Source organism: Schistocerca nitens, chromosome 4 (assembly GCF_023898315.1).
Source record: "Schistocerca nitens isolate TAMUIC-IGC-003100 chromosome 4, iqSchNite1.1, whole genome shotgun sequence".
NCBI lineage: Eukaryota > Metazoa > Arthropoda > Insecta > Orthoptera > Acrididae > Schistocerca > Schistocerca nitens.
The window spans coordinates 901,016,189-901,036,834 of NC_064617.1; the positions used below are offsets into that span (position 1 = coordinate 901,016,189).

General features: G+C 38.7%; 1 protein-coding gene across 1 annotated transcript in view; it reads left to right on the top strand.

Moving 5' to 3' along the window:
* Nucleotides 1-20,646, top strand: part of LOC126253449 (tuftelin-interacting protein 11) — a 152,429-nt gene that overhangs the window by 104,969 nt on the left and 26,814 nt on the right. Inside the window, exon 9 of the mRNA XM_049954795.1 lies at nt 4,830-5,071. Within this exon, the coding sequence (XP_049810752.1) occupies nt 4,830-5,071 (242 nt within the window). The remainder of the gene's footprint in view (nt 1-4,829; nt 5,072-20,646) is intronic.

Here is a 20,646-nt window from a genome sequence, read left to right on the forward strand (position 1 = left end):
CTATCTGAATAATTTCTTTTACCTCATTGTACATGTCTTCAATCTCTTCATCATTTGCGGGGCTAGTTGGCATATAAACATATATAATAGGTGTGGGCTTCGTGTCTATCTTGGCTACAATAATGCTGTTCGTAGAAGCTTATCAAATTCCTATTTTTTTTTATTCAATATTAAACCTACTCCTGCATTACCCTTATTTGATTTTGCATTTATGATCTTATATTCACTTGACCAGAAGTCCTGTTCCTCCTGCAACCAAACTTCACTATACTCTGGTCATCATAAAAATAAACCTGATGTAAACATTACGCCATGTATCCTTCCGCATTTTCTTGAATCTAATTGGGTTTCGTTTTATGTGGAGCGGAAGCCAAACTGTGATCAGTACAGTCAAGTATGATCATAATGTGTTTTATGCTGTGTTACACGCACATAGACTAAGCGACAATGCGGGACAACAGCTTTATCGGTGCATTAAACTTTGACAGCACTGGCCAGCCAGCAGTCCAACTAACTTGCAATGGTGTGAGTAGTTGCAGTTCAGACATAAAAAAAGATGAGGAAAAAAAATATATATAAACAGCTTTGAATGTTATTTAATTTTTAAAAAGACTGAAATAATAATCAGAAAAACTCCAGCACTGCCACGCACTTCTTAGGTGACGAGACAGAAAGCATAAAATGCCTTCATTCTTACCTTACATAGTATTCCAATTACAAACAAGAGTGAATGAAAATTCCTAACTTACACACAGGGTAATTCTTCTGAGCAAGCTGTGTGTGATGCAAAGGCGTACTGCAGGGATTTCACTGTACTGTTGAGTACTGAAGCCAATGAAGTTATTAATTACAGTTGGTCATCAGGTAATATCGTAGCTCCTTCATTATCCAAGTTCGAGAAATATGTTTCAGTTGTGGAACTGTCGTCTGCTATGTTGATAACGAGTCGGCCAACAACAGAATCCATGAAAACAACCGGGCACCGCATTGTCTCCTCGTCTTTTATGATGTGCTGCGCTGTATCCCTCCAGTGTTCGGCAGTGACATGTGAAAAAGCTGCATGCGTTAGTTCCAGAACATCTGGGAGCTTAATAGTCTTGATATTTCTTGTGACAAATTCCTTAACTTGGCTCCAGATCTGTTCTGTTGGATTCATATTGTAATGGTACACTGGCAAATGTAAAGTTGGAACATTTGTATGGTGTGCTCAATGATGTGGAAATGATTGTTTTCCATGTTTCTGTGATACTTACTACATCTGTGACATAAAACGACGGACCTAGTCCAAATAAAGAGTATTTGGTTTTTCATTTTTGCCTTAAAAATTAAGTAGTTGTGTTTTATTAATTTAGCTAACCTTTGTTAACAGTCCTTCATAAAAAATCGATAATTAAGAATTTATATTTAGAATGAAAACAGGAATTTCGTGTGCATAATGTAATTAAAAAGAAGAACGACAGGCATTATTCATAAAAATGATGATGAATTTTACAATTACGATGTAGGTATTTTTTCTAACTGAAAGAGAAAAAAAAAATGACTTTGGTGAGACTTGAACCCAGGAACCATGAGTTGCAGTGAATAATCAATCTGCTACGCTACTGGTAGAACTATACAGGGTATGTGAAGTTAAAATTCAACTGTATCTAATGCAGCCCTTGGAAAACTTTAAAGCCGATTAGCTCTGTAAATTTATGAAAAACATTAAGAACAGCCTATTTTTTGGCATTTTTAACAGTGTTCCACACGCGTTTCACTACGGAACAGTTAGTAGCCCCCGTCATTTGTATACTGTGAATTAACAGCACAACAGTCGGAGCACAACTGTACCGAGGCTGTGACTGTACACAATTTTTGAAATAAAAACTACATGTCTAAAGTATGATTAAGAAATACGTTGATGTCTGTTAATACATTTGAATATCTTAAAGTTTCATTTAACGTAACTTAGTTGTTATATATAGCATACATAGTAGGACCTACTTCCAAGAGTGTAAAACACCATTGTACGTGTGCTACGGCTTCTGACCAATCATTGTGTTTGTGGTTATTTACATCGGGTTTATTCTTATGATGAACAGAGTATAATTTCCACTATATCTAACTTTAACCTATATATTTCCCTTTTTAAATTTTCTAAGCATGATTAAGGGACTTGACATACCACACTCCGATCCATAGAATGCCAGTTTTTTTCTCCTGATAATGAAGTCCTCTTGAGTAGTCGCTGCAAGATCCAAATAGGGGACTATTTTACCTCCGAATTATTTTACCCAAGAGGATGCCATCATCATTTAACAATACAGTAAAGCTGCATGCCGTTGGGAAAAATTGGGGCTGTAGTTTCCCCTTGCTTTCAGCCGTCCGTAGTACCAGCACAGCGATGCTGTTCTGATTGATGTTACAAGGACAGTTCAATCAATCATCCAGACTGTTGCCTCTGCTGTTACTGAAAAGGCTGCGGCCCCTCTTCAGGAACCACACATTTGTGCACTCTCTCAATAGATTCCCTTCCATTGTGGTTGCACCTACAGTATGGCTATCTGTATCACTGAGGCATGCAAGCTTCCCCACCAACAGCAAGGTCCATGGTTCAGCAAACAGTTAAGGTTCTAAAACCTCTCGTTTCACTAAACATAATTTCCCAAAGAGCATCAAACCAGACTTTACAGCAGTTAACAAAACTCTGAACATTTACAGTAAAAAAAAAAAAAAGAATCTGCCTACCAGAGCTAATGAACTCATTGCATTCATTCTCAAAAAAATTGCAAGGTGATGAGCCTTGTCTTTTAAGGAAACCAGAAATAACAAGGCAATAACACTACCAATCAAGACAGCTGCTTGAAATCAGAATACAGCCAGTAACCTGTACCAACATGTGCTCATACATGACACAAAGTATGTTCCATAAACAGTTTATGGCTTAATGTTAAGTTGAACGCAGGCTGGACTAACACTTCCAACAAAAACAGCATTTTTTCCCCACTAGAATTCCAGCCCGAGGTACAGTAAGTTGAAATCACCAGCATCAATAAAACCTAATTTCACTGGTCTGTAGAAATATACTCCTAGGTGGAATCCAGTGAATGCTCACTGTTGTTTGAACAGCAGAATGAATACTCAGAGCACAGCCTTGGAACAGTGTGGTGTTTGCACCTCGTGCCACTATCATTAGGCCAACACAATCGCCAGCTGCTCTCCCTCTCTACGGCATATGCTGCAGTCAGCACTCGGCCAAGACTCCACTGGCCTGGTTGTACATGGATAATGCACATGATCCCAACACGAGTAAAACTGCAAGCCTATGCTCCGATCATGTCAGAAGCCTAACACCGTCTCCCGGTTTCGCGCTTGTGCCTTGCTTAACATCCTACCTTCAGCCGCAGTGTGTGCCTTCTTTCCCAGAGTGGGAAAGAATATTTTTGCACCAGAGCTTGACCATGGAGAAGGAGTGATAGGTACACACCAGTTGTTGATTCCTTCGGACTCCCGAAGTACACACTTTTCATGATTTCCAGTGTGTCACTCCAATTCTGCAGGCAACTAGGACTTTTCACAGGGCACAGAAATCATTTACGTCAGGACTGGTGCAACCAAGATGATTTACAGTTCCTATGTGATGGTAGCTTGTTAAATTGTGTTCAGAAGTGTGTGTGTAGCGTTATAACAGTGACTGTTGTGCAAATTCCCAGATTCAAAATGCTTTTTATTGTGAGGAGAATGGCATTTTGTAAACATTGATGGTTCATCTTTCTGGCTGTGTGTGGGAACTGCATAGACAGACATAAACCAATTTCTGAATCCATTCTGTCATTAGAAATATTTTGTGAAGATGTTGTTGGATAGCTGTTAGGAATGTTAAGAACTACATTACTCAGTGCACACCTGTACTAGTTATTTGATATTTGTCTGTTGATTTCGGTCCATTTCAGACCTTCCATATGTCATGTGTATCAAAAGAGAATGAGCTATACAGTGTATACAATGACTGCAGGTAGTGCCTCATGAGAGATATTTATACCTACATTTTACATGTGTTATGTGCAGACTGTTACATAATTATAAAAATATACTTGCAAAACTTACTCAATTGTGCATCCCATAATCCCATAATTGCAATGTCTACTCATCCTGAAATGTTGTATTAACAACATGTTTTATACCCAACATATCCCCTGCCTTATAGTGTAAACACTGAAGTGCTAGTTAGCAAAAGTTGCTGCTCTTGTTCAAATATATTGAAATTCGCTCACTGTCTAATTACAACATGGTATTGTTAAGCCATTACAAAAATGCCATTGTATTAGGTTAAGCTTTAATTACATTGACACACTCCGTGCAAAATACATGTACAATATGTGGACAAATAATCTTTCATGAGGTGCTAGCTGCAGTCATTTTACACTGAGATGACATTCGCAATTATGGATTGCTATAAAAACAGCGTGGCTCAGTATTTCTGCAGGGGACTTCCAATGACTTGTTGAGTCCATGCCATGTTGAGTTGTTGTGCTACGCCAGGCAAAAGAATGTTCAGTATGAGATTAGGAGGTATACCACAAATTTTATAACCTGAGTGTGTAGTTTGTTTTCTGTTGATATACATGACCTGCGGATGGTCTGAAATGAACCAAAATCTGTAGTCAAAAACAAAATGGCTAGTACATCTGCACATTCTATCACTGTGTACTATTGTGAATATTGTAGATAACCTCAATAACAAATTTACAAACTTTACTTTTATTTCACAAGTTTTACATAATCCTGTATGGTTGTATAGTTAGTCTTTTGTTGTTAATTGTGAAGAATTTTATTTATTGGTATTTCAGGACCGATATTATGAAGAATATCGTATGTATGAGTTGGAGAAGCTGGCATGTGGCTTGGTTGCACCCTTGATCCATGAGAAGCTGAAATCGTGGAAAGCTTTAGAAAATCCAGCAGAACCAATACGTCTTTTCCAAACCTGGAAGGATATATTGGAAGTTGGACATCCGCCTGGGACAGAAAATGGCCCTTATCAGCAGTTGGTTTGGGAAGCATGGATGCCAGTCATTAGAACTGTTATTAGGTAAACTAGATGAATTTATTAATATTACTGGTGGAGAAAGATCAACTTCTCCCAGATGTTGTTGTGCCTTCTGCTTGGTTTTACTGGTTTCATCCATTGAGGATAATGTACCAAGTATTTGAGTGCAGATATATCATGTGTTAAAATTTGTTTTGATTTTGATAATTTTTAGCATCATTTGAAATTTTGTTAACTTTAATCCTTACTGCTTTCTTTTCTATAGGTAAATATGTATTCTGGTTTCCAGAATTTATAAGATTTGCACCTTGTAGGACTAATGCAAACTGTGAAAATAATGACAACTTGCAGCATGGACCATAAAGGAATGTTCAGTGTTTGAAGAATGGTCAGATTATAGGTCTCCCAGGAAATCTTAAATGCATAGGAAATGTAGCAGCCACAGTCTGTGTCAGAATATGTTTGTTGTAAGACAACATTGTGTCCCCTCTTGTATGTATACAAGGATCTAGAGAGTTGGGACTCAATATGATGGTGGAACTCAGATAGAATATCCGAGGTAAAATGTATGGTGCTGCCAATAGACACACACAAATCTGCAAAAGATACACTGCTAGCTTTTGGAACTAATAGTTCCTTTGTTGAAGAGAGGAGAGGGATAGGTTTAGGGAAGGTTAAAAAGGAAGGGCAGGTCACTCTGACCATAGGATGAGAGTGCCCCACCTGTAATGAAGACGAGGCTAGGTGAAGGTACCTTTATGGTGTAGGGACTAAAGAGTTTTTTGTGTGATACTAGGAAATTCAAGAATTTCACATGATTCAATACGTTCTTGGTGCTGCCGAACTAATGTGTACAAATTTAATTAAACCAAGAGGAATGGTGCACGCCTAGCACAACCTCGAAATTGCTACCTGCAGGGTGTATATGGCCAGGACAACCGGGAAATCCAGGAAAAACCAGGGAATTTTTCCTCCGGGAGAAATAAGAGAAAAAACCCAGGATTTTTTTTTAGAATTCGGGTGATTTTTCATTGTGTTAGTTTTCAGTTAAAATTTTTGTGATTTTGACTGGTAAGAACTGATACTCTGACAAAGAATTTTACTTTAGCTCACTTCAGAATAATATTGCAACAGTAAAAAAGAAACAAGAGGCTAACACCAAAATACAGCTTTAGTTGCAAAGAAAATGTGGCACTTCCAATAACACACAGTGCACACACAAGTATCTGTGTGTCAAAGACTGTGGAATACTTCGTAACAACAAACGGCTTTCTATGTTTCCCGCGGACCTCACTTTGATGAGTGTGAGGTCACAACTATTTACATTTCAACCATGTTGTGGGAAAATGTTGCCAGTAGTGCTTTGAGGAGCGTTGCTTTCAAAGTAAATTTCCTTGTATGCAAGATGAGTTATGTTGGGAGTGAGAATGTGTGATGAATTTATTAAATCATGGAGCTTTAGACTCTCATTCAAAACTTAACAATGAGGACCAGTCACTTTAAAAAAATTGGGCCTAGACGACCAGCCATTTATACCATTATTGAAAATTTTACTGGCACAATTGTGTTTGATATATCTTAAAGGGTAAAATGATAAAAAGACCAAGTTTCAAGGCAAATTTTTCATATTTATTGTAATTTTTTCATAGATTACAAATTGTGCAATAACTATGGCAAAAAGTATAATCATTCTTTAAAAAAGTGTGAAGTGAGTTCTTGAGCAATTTCACACTTAATTAGCATTTCTATGGAAAAGTCGAAGTGCTCGATGAAACATGTATTCAGCCAGGTAACCAACAGGATGTTTGTTGCACAGCAGTGAAAATTTATGATAATACGTGTCGGAGGTATTCAGCTGCTGCAATTTAAGCTGTGTGTTCATGATCTTGTGTAACCACACCCTTAAAAAATTATTTTTAATGATCAATACTATATACAAAAGCTTAGCTTTTCTTGTAGCTGCACTGTGTGTATATTAACTTAAACCATTATCTTTTCTTATTAATGTGTCTGTGTTACTTAACAAGGATGTTGCTATTGACTGACTACATCACATGTCTTATGCTCTGAACATCCGCTGTCGTTGGCTGACGAGATCACACAACATGAACTCTGATTGGCTGACAAAAGAGCTTCACGATATCGATTTCAGTAGTTCAGCAGCTACTGTGCTATATTTGGTGGAATTCGTGTTTACACGTTTGTAATATGAAAATATGCACTGTAAATGTTTCCATACATCAAATGTCTTCCCAAAATGCATTATTTTTTCCTGGTTTCTTTTCTGAAAGTGATGGGAAGTTCTGTGAAAGTATAAAATCTTCACCATTCAAATGATTGATAAGTTTTACAGCTGTGAGGGAAAGTACATTGTAATTTAACACAGAAAAAAATGTGTGTTCACCAGGGGTCGACTGTATTTTCACTTGGGGAAAAAATGCAACTCTTGTTCGCATGACCACAGTCTCTGGCTGCCGAGGTCTTGAGCTGGGAAATCCAGGAAAAAGCTTGGACTTTTTTTTTCCTTGTCTGTGTATACACTCTGTACTTCTGAATTAAGTAATGAGATAACCTTACAGCAAAGCTCCTCAACAAGCAACAACATAAAAGTTCTGAATCATCATCTGGATATGCATTTAAACCATCGTTCAGTACTAACTTTTTCTGATGATTGACGATGACGACAGAGATGATATTGCCCCTCATCAGCTTCCCCCTTATTGCAAGGTCAGCAACTTGATGTCTAGGGCAGTCTCACCATTTATGTGGCTACTGTTCTGCACTGCAATCTAAGAGGATTCAGGCTCCACATGGAGGAATAGGAAGCCCTTCAGGGCTCTGCGTACAACAACATTATTTCAAAATTGATTTCATCTCAGTGTTAATGGTAAGATGGCTGAAAGCAGACTGTTGTTCGTGTGTAAGACATTTCATTCCTGATCGGTTCTCCTCGCTACCAACATACAGACTGCTGCTATATCAATATACATTTGTTATATATTCAAAATGTGCTCCATCTACTTGCTGCTGCAGCAGCCCTGTGATAATGAGATATATTAGTGAATGCTAATGAGCCTTTTATTCTTGGCAAAGTTAATGTATGTAACGCATTTTCACCTCTAACAGGGTTTTAATAGTTGATCATCTCCGTAATGAGTGAGTCCTATGTATTCATGGAACAGCACGTATTTTCTTTACTATAAGAATTATCTGCTTCATAAGCTCTTCTGCATTTCCACCAATGTATGCTCAGAGCTGCTGTTGGAAATATGTATGCTGTAAGCTCTCCAACAAAAGCATCATCTTGACCTTGAGATACTTGTGGCACAATCAGGAAGCATAATATAATCAGTGTAACTAAGGTCATTGGTTTCCAAGCTGTTTCCTAGATTCATACACAGTTTTATATATCACACCATAATGAGCAAGAGAACAGTGTCTGCAAGACTCATTTTTACATCTTGGCCCTGCTGTCATGACAAACAGCATCAAACCACTGATGGAAATGTCTTGCAACTCTTCTTGCTTAATAACAATATTATGAAAAGTATAGATTGGCACTCGCCTTATAGCAGAGATGCTGAGTCGCAGAGGGGGGGCGGGGGGTGGGGTTGGGGGAGGAATAAAATAAAAAAAAATAAAAGGAGAGAGAGAGAGAGAGAGAGAGAGAGAGAGAGAGAGAGACTGTCAAACAAGTAAGTTTTTGGCCAAAAAGGTCTCTATCAGAATTAGACTCCACACACACACACACACACACACACACACACACACACAGAGAGAGAGAGAGAGAGAGAGAGAGAGAGAGAGAGAAATACAACTCTTGTATACATGACCACAGCCTCTGGCTGCCGAGGTCTTCTCATATAAAGATTTTTTTCTTTTGCAGTTTTCTGCTGCTCTTTTGGTTTTTCAATAACTTCATAATTACATTTGATGTTTAGCAGATTAGAGAGGAAGCAGCAGTTGTAGAATTTAAATGTTCTTCAGATAAGCCCATCTGTGTTAAAGATTACTGTCAGTGTCTTGGCCTTAACTTAGCTAAATTGTGGAATGAGGATCCTCTCGCTAGTATTATTGCTTAAAAGATTTTTGGAGCTCATTTGATGATGGGTTTCTCAGGTGCACCAACCTCGTTCAGTGAACTTGATGCTCCATTTAACAATTCTGCCAATTGACTAAAAATTCCATAACATTTATTTGCTGTGTACCAGGTCAGTGTATCTTCTGAAGAAACCAGTCTTGTGGCCTTGTGCTGATGAGATAAATACTGTACCAGTTTCACAAGTTAGTTTGAGATTTGATCACTTGAGAGTCTTATGGGGAACCTACAGTGTGTTGTCAGGGTGGCTGCCTCATATATTTATTTAATAAATTATATCCAATCCAGTCACAGTTTTCCAAATTACATGTTTTGACTATTATTCGTTGTCCATATTAGTATATTTACAAGTATAAAGGCTTATCCTCGGCTGATGACACCTAGTACTAGTAATTTGGTATTGTAGGTATTAGGTCTGTAAGGAGCAGAAATATGTGAACACTGAGTAATTTTCACCAATTTATTCACAAATATAGGTTACAATAGCATGCATACTATACAAACTCACCTTCACTGTGTCTGTCACCCTAGCCTGAATAATTACAGACTACCAAGGCTAACCAGTGTGAACTGAGAAAGACCAATATTTGGTCCAATCCTCCACTGACAATACATCACACACACTTTGCCAGCATCACAGCTGTGGAGGCATTTTGTGGCGGGTGGTCACCTGCACTGATGCAAGTAGCTGGCAGCTGCACGCATGTGTGAGCACGAGTTGCTGCTTGCATGCCTTTAGCTCGTACAATCAATCACATGCAGAGAAGAGCTACCTAAGGTGTCACCTGGGCATCATAAATCTGTTGTGCTTGTTGCAGCATCTGAAGGAATTGCAGTATTTATGTAATTTTCAGACTCAGTAGTGGTTGGTACTGACAAGTGAGCTTTTAATGTACTAACTTAGTGGTGATGTGTGCTATAGAAACCAGACAAAGTAATATAAGAATTAAGAACATAATATTGCCACTAATTAGGTATTAACTTTACTGGAAGGCTCAAAAGACCTAGTCTCTTTCTACGGTCAACAAAGAGGTTATTTCGTGTGTTGGAAAGGAGAATGTATGACTTAGTGTGAATCAGAGTTAGCAGTTGACATTTTAATATTATTTTCACAGTATGAATTTCGAAATATGTAACTACATCTGTGTAGATTATTTTTGTAAGGGCATCTGACCACCTGGCCATTGTGTACCTTACCACATTAGAACCACCATCAGTCCTCATATTTTAGTCTCTTTAATTCTCAAGATTGTCTCTTGATTAATATTCCTTAACACTTTTGCTGCTTTGGGTGTCTAGACTTGTCCTGCTACCCGTCCGCCAGGTTATGTGGACATACATAAGTGCACTGCTTTGGTCTTTCTACCACGCTGTGGATGTCTGTATTCGTCTGAGCTGTTGACCACTCACTGCTGCAGACAAATTACATCCACATGTATATAAGTGAATAAAAAAATTTCGAGTATTTATCATACAACATGTGTGTGTCAGTATGCTATCATCTGCAGAAAACCTTGTTTGAATATCTTAAATTGTTTATGTGACATGGTGATTGTTATGCCCTTATGATTTGTGATGTGCAGAGAGGTGGATGGGTGCATTGCACATGACTATCCTTCAGATATAAAACCCAATAACTCGAGAATGAAATGAGATATCGTTCTGCTCTCTGTTTTAAATAAAATTTTGATATCTTATCTACATTTCATTTGCTGCAACATATGAGCTAAAATCAACTACACGCAAGGTTTACCAATGTGTTTTTACCTCTATAGACTCTTTAAAATTCCATAGAATGTTTTACTTAATTTTACACAGCACACTAAAGTTTTGATGGACAACGAAAAGAAATTCAGTTTTTTATCGAGAGAAGATATCAGACTCTAAGATGCGCAAAAATCCAATTTTTTCACCTAATAATTAATAAAATAATGATTCAGATGATTTTATATTGGGTGGAACGCTGTCTCTCAGCAGACACACCAGCATTTGGCGAGCAGTACAGCATAACAAAAGACACCTCAACACAGAATGCAGAGAGCACGTCTGTAACAGTGAAAGGGTTAATTATCCTGCATCATATGAGAGCAGAATTAATTTGAATATTATAAACAGATCATTAACAATGGTGTGTAAGTTGGAGACAATTCTTGACATCTGTATGAACAAAACTAACCTCTGCATTGCCTGCCTGTCATTTGAGATATTTGTGGTTTAAATATTTGTAATATACAACACTGTAAATGTAAAGAAATTATAGGATGTTAGTACTGCCGAGGCCATATTTAGGCAGGTGCAAAATGTGTAGCTGTACAGGGCAGCAAAATTTTTGGGGCAGAAAAATGTTGCCATTGGTTTTTTTTAAGTATAATTTTAATGTTCATTACATCAGCCTTCAGGCATTCGATAATTTATCGGCAAAGTGTTGACAAATAATTGTACCTGTCATTAAATTCGTATTTTACTACTAGTCTACCTAGTTTTTCATGTACAAGCACATTAAAGCTTTGTCAAACAGGAAGCACACAACCTGTGTGGGCATCCGCCGCACACTCTGTGTTGCGCGGATGCATGCTACAGCTTCCTCCTGGTCAAACAGTTGGTGGGTGCTCACACTAGCCCGCCCTTGCCTGTATTGTGCAGTTGGCAGTTTGTGATTTTCTACAAAATCTGTGGCAGGCAAATGTGCACAAGATGGCAGCAGAAATAGAAAGAATGATTGTGTTGGTGCTGGAAATTTATTTTGTACGATACGAGAATATGAGACTGTGATTATAAAAATGCGATGAAAAAGGCAGCAAGAAGGAAGAAAACTGACGCAAGTGTATTTCAGACTGTAGTGTACAGTACAGTTCAGTTGGAAATAATAATGGGTTTGCACAAACTAAGTGGTGTCATTGTAGGACAATTTAAGCTACAAATATACCATTTTGACAACAGTTTCCGCTGTATTGATTGTAAGTCTATAGGCCTCAAAAAGTCATCACCATTGAGTGAGTATACTGAAGGCATTTTTCACCACACACCAGCCCTTGCATATTTGTTTATTGAAAACTGCTTTTGAAGAATCTTACAGGGCTGCTGATTCGGGGAACCTTTCTTCACCTGTGAGCACAGGACAGATGGACATATTTGAGCCCGGGCATGATTTCGAAGGCTGATACATATTCCTTATCTGAACTCCCATAAAAATTCAGAAATTTAAAAACTTATGCTGCCACAGTGTCTGTCATAGTGATCCATATCGATAACCATGAAACTGTGATCAATAACTGCAAGCCAGACATTGAAAACAAGTTTTTATAACAAAAATAATTTGAGCCTCTATTTTTAGGACACTTCATTCTAACATGCTTCCCATCTACGTTCTCAGTGCAGTTAGGGAATTGTCACCGTTCCATCAGTACCATCTCAATTTTCTTCCAGAATTTCTCTGCTGGTTGAGATAAATACAGTGGATGTGAAATGTCGTAGAGGTCTTGACACCCACATATCTGACTTAGCTGGAGGGAGTTGCCTTTCCCATGTGGAATTAAAAAGCAATGGTCTGGTGTGAATCACCAGTGTCCAAGTATCTGGAACCAAATGTACTGTTTGTTAGTAGTAAATGTGGCGGATGGAATGAAATAATTTGCTTATGGTGTGACAGACAGGTGAGGCTGTTTGAGCAAAACAGGAGAATCTACAAGACTGCTACAGCAAATACTTAAAATTCGTAAAGGGAGGCACCAGTTGAGCCAAGAAGTATCAGAATTGTCCATGAGCAGGTCATATGGAGTTTCTTCCTGATACACAGTTGCCACATCATAAATATCAAATGTGTTGAAGAGTCAGAGAAAACCGAGAAATATTTTCCTGATGATTGGGATTGAGAGGAAGAAGCATAAATAAATAAAAATGTGGCTGCAATCACAAGAAACACCACCACTTGTATCCCCTGCAATTCTTTTATCACCCAGCTCAGTGGTGTCACAATGTAGTGCTGGTCACTGTTGCAATTTTTGAATGGGGAATCTTCCAGTGACTTTTCTCGCACCAGAGAAATGTATGAGAAGGCAAAAGTTTGTTTCAGTGTAGACAATTGTTGATTGACCTGTAGTTCGCACTTGTTTGTATACAGTGCTGACAATATTTTTCAGTGTATATTTTATTCATATAGTTCAATGTTTTATGATAATAACTATTTTTGAAAATATACAGGTACAGTAAGTAATAAAATAAACTAAATGGTTTCTACAATAAATACCAATACAATACAATAATACAACAGTACAACAACAACAATAATAATACAATAATACAACAATATAATAATACAATAAATATCTATCATAAATAATATTCTACTAAGCAGTGACAGAAGAATCAATTACATCACAAATAAAGTGCTTACCTGAAAGAAATTGACAAGTCTTTCCTGTGAACCTGTGGCTTTCTCATGTTCATTTGATTTTTTTAGATTTTTGGTTAAATGAGTTTGTGTAATATTCCCAGTTGTTGGCGAGACATTCAAAAATAACGGAAGAAACGGTGTTCGCAAGACCCAAGCTCCTCGCAAAGACAGTGAAATTCCCTGTCATCTTGTGGTTTAGTGTTAATTTTATGTTTCTACTTTTTTTTGTTCCCTCTAAGCGAGTTTGAATAAAGGCAACAGTTGATTGTCATGAGAACTGCTACTCATGTTTTTTGGACAGCAGCTGATTCGCTCACAACGAGCGTAGTTCAACAACTGGATAGCTGCATCCTGTCTGCCCTCTGTTTGACTACAGCTGATTGCATTGGCAACAGAGCGTTCTGAGTGCACCAGCAGGGCACTCTCTGCTGGACACAGCCTTACTGTCCATGTAATCACATAGCCTACAAGATCTTGTGTGTGGTGTGTTGTTCAATTCTTCATTCATTGATAGTTACATTGCTGTCATACACAACACAGCATTTCATGTGGTTCTCTATTTAAAATTAAAGTACGTAATTCTGGCTCATGACTATCCAGTCTTTGGACTATTTGACCTACAGGTACTTAATTAACATCGTAATAGTACTTCTCTGTAATAAAATGAGGATTAATTTGTTGTGCACACCAGTACTGAACTTTTTCAAAGATTTAGCAAGCAGGCACTGGCTGCAATTGCGTGGCTTTTCAAAATGTTTTGTACATCTTTTTTGCTTCTAATACATGTGGAGTCACAGTTACAATATTGAACAAATTATAGGAATCACTCATCAGAAAGTGATATTAGAAGTGCTCACAAACAACAATGAACACATCTAGAGAACAGCTGTCCTGGCAACCCTGTGTTGTTTCTTCAGTTGCATATCAGACAGCCTACTACTGGTTTTTTGTTGTCCTAGCTTCTAGGGGTCTAACACTTTGTGGAGACAAAGAAATGTTTGACTGTGCAAAAAATGGAAATATCATAATTTGTCTGGAAATAATTGCAAGGTGTGATTCTTTTTTTGGCTGACCATATAACAAGGTTTGGTGACTCACGAAAAAGATTTACTTCATCCTTCTCACTAGCAACTTATGAAGGTTAAATATGTCTTTTGGGGAGGTCAGTGACCCAAAACATATGTAATGAAGTTATTTATTCTAAATATTTTTCAATAGTAGATTCTGCACCATATATCGCATAAGGACCAGTGAAGTATAATAATTAGATACATAAACGAAGATGGGCTCTCAGTTGAAAGAGTCCTGTGTTTTATAATAAATGCAGGTTGCAGAGCAGTTTTACAGATTTTGCTTCTATGTCTGTAGCTAGTCCTGCCATCAGGTGCTGAGTATTCTCTGGGTTGCACAGTATTTTATTAGATGAGAACCAGTTTAACGTTAAGGTGTGGGTGTACTGTGATTTCTGGTGTAACCTTAACATATCTCGACCTGAGGTGATTAAAGTTGTGTTGCCTGCATATCAGATAACTGACTGAAGTGCAGCATAATGTGGTAAATCGTTAAATGCAACACTGAAGAAGAATGGTCCAAGGACAGAGCCCTGAGGCACCCCATAAGTGACTTTCTTCAAGGAAGAATGCCTATTTTTAATTGACACAAATTGCCTCCTGTTACTTAGATAAGAATTAATAGTTTCTAGTGCTGTATTATTTGTTCTATAATACTATAGTTTGTCTAATAAGGTGTCATAGGGGATACAGCCAAAAGCATTACTCAAATCCCATACCTCTAGAGAGACTGTATTCTTATTTTCAAATGCAGTTAATGTCTGATCAACAATTTCAAAGACAAATTTAAACATGGCTGTTTCTCAGCAACCATATATTAATTTCAATGTAAGAATTATACAGCCAACCGGTTGCAAATAATTTTTTGGTACACTGACCTAGGTTACAACACCTCTAAGGATGTCTTCATCAGTGTGAAATTTTGATAAAACAATAAAACTACATTGCAAAAAAGCAATCGTCAGAATTAAGAGCAGGTATGCTAAAGTCGAAAAATAAAATAAAACTTTTCCAGTCTTTGGCAGAGCTCCTTCTGTGTAATTTTCATAGGCAACTAGTTTGGCAAGTTTAACTTAAATTTTATATTTTTTTATATTTCTTTTATGTAAGCTTTATGAAAAATTTCGTACAGCTCTGTGCCACATTTGTAATTAATTTTATACATATTGTAAAGTGAAATTTTTGTGATACTAGCAACATTATCATCAGTGTATCATTTAAGCTTTTCACCTTTTCTGTTTGGTTTAGAACTGTTTCTTTTCAGTGGTGAACAAGAGCACCATAAATCAATATACACTGTGTGATCAAAAGTATCAGGACACCCCTGAAAACATACGTTTTTCATATTAGTTGCATTGTGCTGCCACCTACTGCCAGGTTCTCCGTATCAGCGACCTCAGTAGTCATTAGACATCGCGAGAGAGCAGGATGGGGGGCTCCGTGGAACTCATGGACTTCAAACGTGGTCAGGTGATTGGGTGTCACTTGTGTCATATGTCTGTACGCGAGATTTCCACTCTCCTAAACATCCCTAGGGCCACTGTTTCTGATGAGTTAGTGAAGTGGAAACTTGAAGTGATGTGTACAGCACAAAAGCTTACACTCCGACCTCGTCTGTTGACTGACAGAGACCGCCGACTGTTGAAGAGTGTCGTAATGTGTAACAGACAGACAACTATCCAGACCATCACACATGAATTCCAAACTGCATCAGGATCCACTGCAAGTACTATGACAGTTAGGTAAGAGGTGAGAAAACTTGGCTTTCATGGTCGAGCGGCTGCTCATAAGCCACACATCATGCTGGTAAATGCCAAACAATGACTCACTTGGTGTAAGGAGCGTAAACATTGGACAATTGAACAGTGAAAAAAACGTTGTGTGGAGTGACAAATCATGGTACACAATGTGGCAATCTCATGGCATTGTGTGGGAATGCGAATGTCCGGTGAACGTCATCTGCCAGCGTGTGTAGTGCCAACAGTAAAATTTGGGGCCAGTGGTGTTATGGTGTTGTGTTTTTCATGGAGGGGGCTTGCACCCCTTGTTGTTTTACATGGCACTATCACAGCACAGACCTACTTTGATGTTTTAAGCACCTTCTTGCTTCCCACTGTTGAATAGCGATTTGGGGATGGCGATAGCATCTTTCAACACGATCGGGCACCTGTTCATAAAGCACGGCCTTTAGCAGAGTGGTTACATGACAATAACAACCCTGTAATGAACTAGCATGCACAGAGTCCTGACCTGATTCCTATAGAACACCTTTGGGATGTTTTGGAAAGCCAGCTTCATGCCAGGCCTCTCACCAACTGACATCGATTCCTCTCATCAGTGCAGCATTCTGTGAAGAATGGGCTGCCATTCCCGAAGAAACCTTCCAGCACCTGATTGAAGGTATGCCTGCACAAGTGGAAGCTGCCGTCAAGGCTAAGTGTGGGCCAACACCATATTGAATTCCAGCATTACTGATCGAGGGCGCCACGAACTTGTAAGGCGTTTTCAGCCAGGTGTCCAGATACTTTTGAGCCCATAGTGTGTGTCTTAAAGAAGTTAATAGAGAGAGTTTCAACAGTTGGTTTGTCTACAAGTCCCAGTTTGCATTTCTCAGGCAATCTGTGAATAACATCTGACCTAAACACGTCATGCCTGGCTTCGTATTTGCAGTCACACAGTTATTATCTGACTGTGCATAATGGTACGTGAGGAATGGTGGATCATGATCTGCAAAACATTCATCTGCTATTCTAACAGCGTATAAGTTTCGTGAGCTATAATTTTGTCCGAAAGAGGCATTCCCACTTGTTGGGCTATTATTAATACAATATAAACTTAATGACCTGAATAGGTTTAAAAATGTTTTAGGGCTGGACTCATCTGAGTCAGACAACCCTATAAGTTGAAATTGCCATATACTGCATTTGTTTTGAGTTTTAAAATTTTTCTCATCATTTGTCAATTTCCACCCCCCCCCCCCCGCCCCTTACAAAAAAAAAGCTACATCGACATTTGGAGATCTGTATACAAACTTTCAATTATTGTACTCTGCTTGATCAGTCTTATACAACTCAATTCTCCATTTAATGCAGAGGAGTATGAGCATAAATTTATTTTAGAAAATGGTGTGTATTGTCAGGTAGACATTGCAACCCCTACCCACATTTTTCTTCCCATTTCTGCACATTATAGCTGCCAGAATGCACTCGTTAGGTATGAAGAAATCTACTAGATTTTCTATAAGCCAGTGATCTGAGACACACAATGCATTACATTTTATCCAGTAATGTGTTCCTAATACTGTGAATGTTTACTTGCAGGAGGATAAGTAATTAGCATTTTTTTTCTTTCTAAGCAATCAGGACCCAGTATTTTTTACAGGAAGCATTTGTACTGTGTGATGACTCGTACTGTGAACAAAGAAGAATATACGGGTATTTGTCTATTGTAGTTCTCTGTTGACACATGAACTTGAAGTTAAATTGCATCTATGGGGTATTGTAACAACAACTGAACTTTTTGATTGCTTATGTTCTTAGAACATTTTTATATTTTTAATACAGGTGACTGGTTCATTATATGCCACATAATTTGAACCACTTAAATACATAACATAGTTTCTTGCGACATTACTTTTGTTTGGCTGATATCTTCTAGGAGAGCACTCGTTTTTGCTCCCAGTTTTGGGGTTCCAGTAGCTGCAGTGTTGCTATTTATGTCATTTACTACACTAGTTAATTTCTTGCCGTGACTGTCCGCAAAAAACACCACATTGTATTTATTACCTCTTAGATTTTTGTTTGAATTGCCATGTCTTTAGCCAGCAATTTAGTTTCCTATTGTTTATAAAAGTGTTCGTTGTCGTCATTATTAATACTACAGTCAGTGTCTGTGCTGCTTTTGTGACAGTATGTTTATCTTGGCTTTTTGTTGCTGGTGATACCCATTTTTCTTGTTGGAGTTGTTATTTGAAGCACTAGAACCCTTGTTCAGAGTAAGGAGTTTGTTATTATCAGCGTTTTTAGTCACATCATGAGCACAGTACATCGGTTGTGTGTTGCTCACTTTCTGTTGATAGTTTTTTTTTTTTTTTTACTACTTTGAATTTCTTCATGTGGTCCTCTTATTCGAAATGTGTTGTAGCTAATTCCTCTTTTAGTGCATTAATATCTTCTTCCTGTGATGCCAAAAGAACTTTAAGAATGCATACAATGAAGCATTCAGCACATAGTTTTTCTGTTAATATTTTGTGTGTCTTCAAGAGTTCTCCATGTTCAGAACGTATTGCTGCTAGATCTTCTTTTACTATATTTCCTTTTCATTTATTGTTAGGGAATCCTTTAAATTGATTTCTACTAAAAGTTTGGCACATGTACAACACTGCCACTGATCTTCATCGTTTATGAATTTGTGATTTATTTTTACGCACTTATCATGATACCAACACTTTCATTCTGTAGATAAAATACATCTTACTATCATTATGGAGCACATATAACATACAGAACAATCGCATAATAACTAACTAAATATTAGTTATCTGCATGGATACTATCAGAAAGCTGTGCTGCATATAGTTACAAAAGGTCCTACTTCAAGAGAGGACAGAAATGTCAGTCCATACCACGTTATTAGTAGAACTGTTTTCCTCATACTCTAATCGTTGAACTACTCAAGAATTTCTTGTCAAAATTCGTGTCACTGTCTTTGAAGACTCCATCCTCCGTGGGTGCTGATGACCATGATATAGAGTGCCCCACAAACCATCATCATCATCATCATCATCATCATCATCATCATCATCCATCCATCCTCCACCTGACAATGTATGCTATGAGCACGTGGAACTATATAATTTTTTGTGCCTTGATACTTTTATAAGAAAATTTAATGTCTAGCAGCAAATTTAATTAATTCATGTGCTAAACTTACCACCACCACCACCACCACCACCACCACCGCCACCACGATCATCGTCATTGTTATCAATCTGCTTCAAGTTTCAGGTGCTATAAGTATTTTTATTGTACTAGTTGAAATTGATGGAAAACAAAATAAATTGTGGTATGATGTAGAATTGTTTGTATGAGGATATGTAGCCACTATCTTATAGAAGAAGAAATGAGCAGTGGATAGGTGCGCATACATGATGATATTGATGGCTGTGTGTTCCCATAGGAGACAATTGCAACACATTCAGGTTTTCAGTAGTTTACCCGAACAATTAAAAGTGAATCCACGAATAGCTCCTTAAAAAAAAACCTTGGCCAATGTTCTCTCCATCTTTCTCTCCTTTTCCAAGCTTCTGGTGTATCTCTAATGATCGTATGTGTGGAATATTAAAACCTAATTTTCCTTCCTTCCTTCATTCATTCATTCACTCAGATTTGTTCTTCTTTGTCAAACCACACTAACCTCATGTATACATGTACAAGAATGAGCCATCAGCTTTCCCTCCTCCTAACTTGCCTTTCCTCCTAACCCCCTTTGCTCATAACCCCCTTTGCTCCTAACTCCCCTTGCTCGTGACCTCCCCTCCCTTTTGACCTCCCCTCCCTTTTGACCTCCCCTCCCTTTTGACCTCCCCTCCCTTTTGACCTCCCCTCCCTTTTGACCTCCCCTCCCTTTTGACCTCCCCTCCCCTTTGACCTCCCCTCCCCTTTGACCTCCCCTCCCCTTTGACCTCCCCTCCCTTTTGACCTCCCCTCCCTTTTGACCTTCCCTCCCTCCCTCCTGACCTCCCCTCCCTCCCTCCTGACCTCCCCTCCCTCCCTCCTGACCTCCCCTCCCTCCCTCCTGACCTCCCCTCCCTCCCTCCCTCCTGACCTCCCCTCCCTCCCTCCCTCCTGACCTCCCCTCCCTCCCTCCCTCCTGACCTCCCCTCCCTCCCTCCCTCCCTCCCTCCCTCCCTCCTGACCTCCCCTCCCTCCCTCCTGACCTCCCCTCCCTCCCTCCTGACCTCCCCTCCCTCCCTCCTGACCTCCCCTCCCTCCCTCCTGACCTCCCCTCCCTCCCTCCTGACCTCCCCTCCCTCCCTCCCTCCTGACCTCCCCTC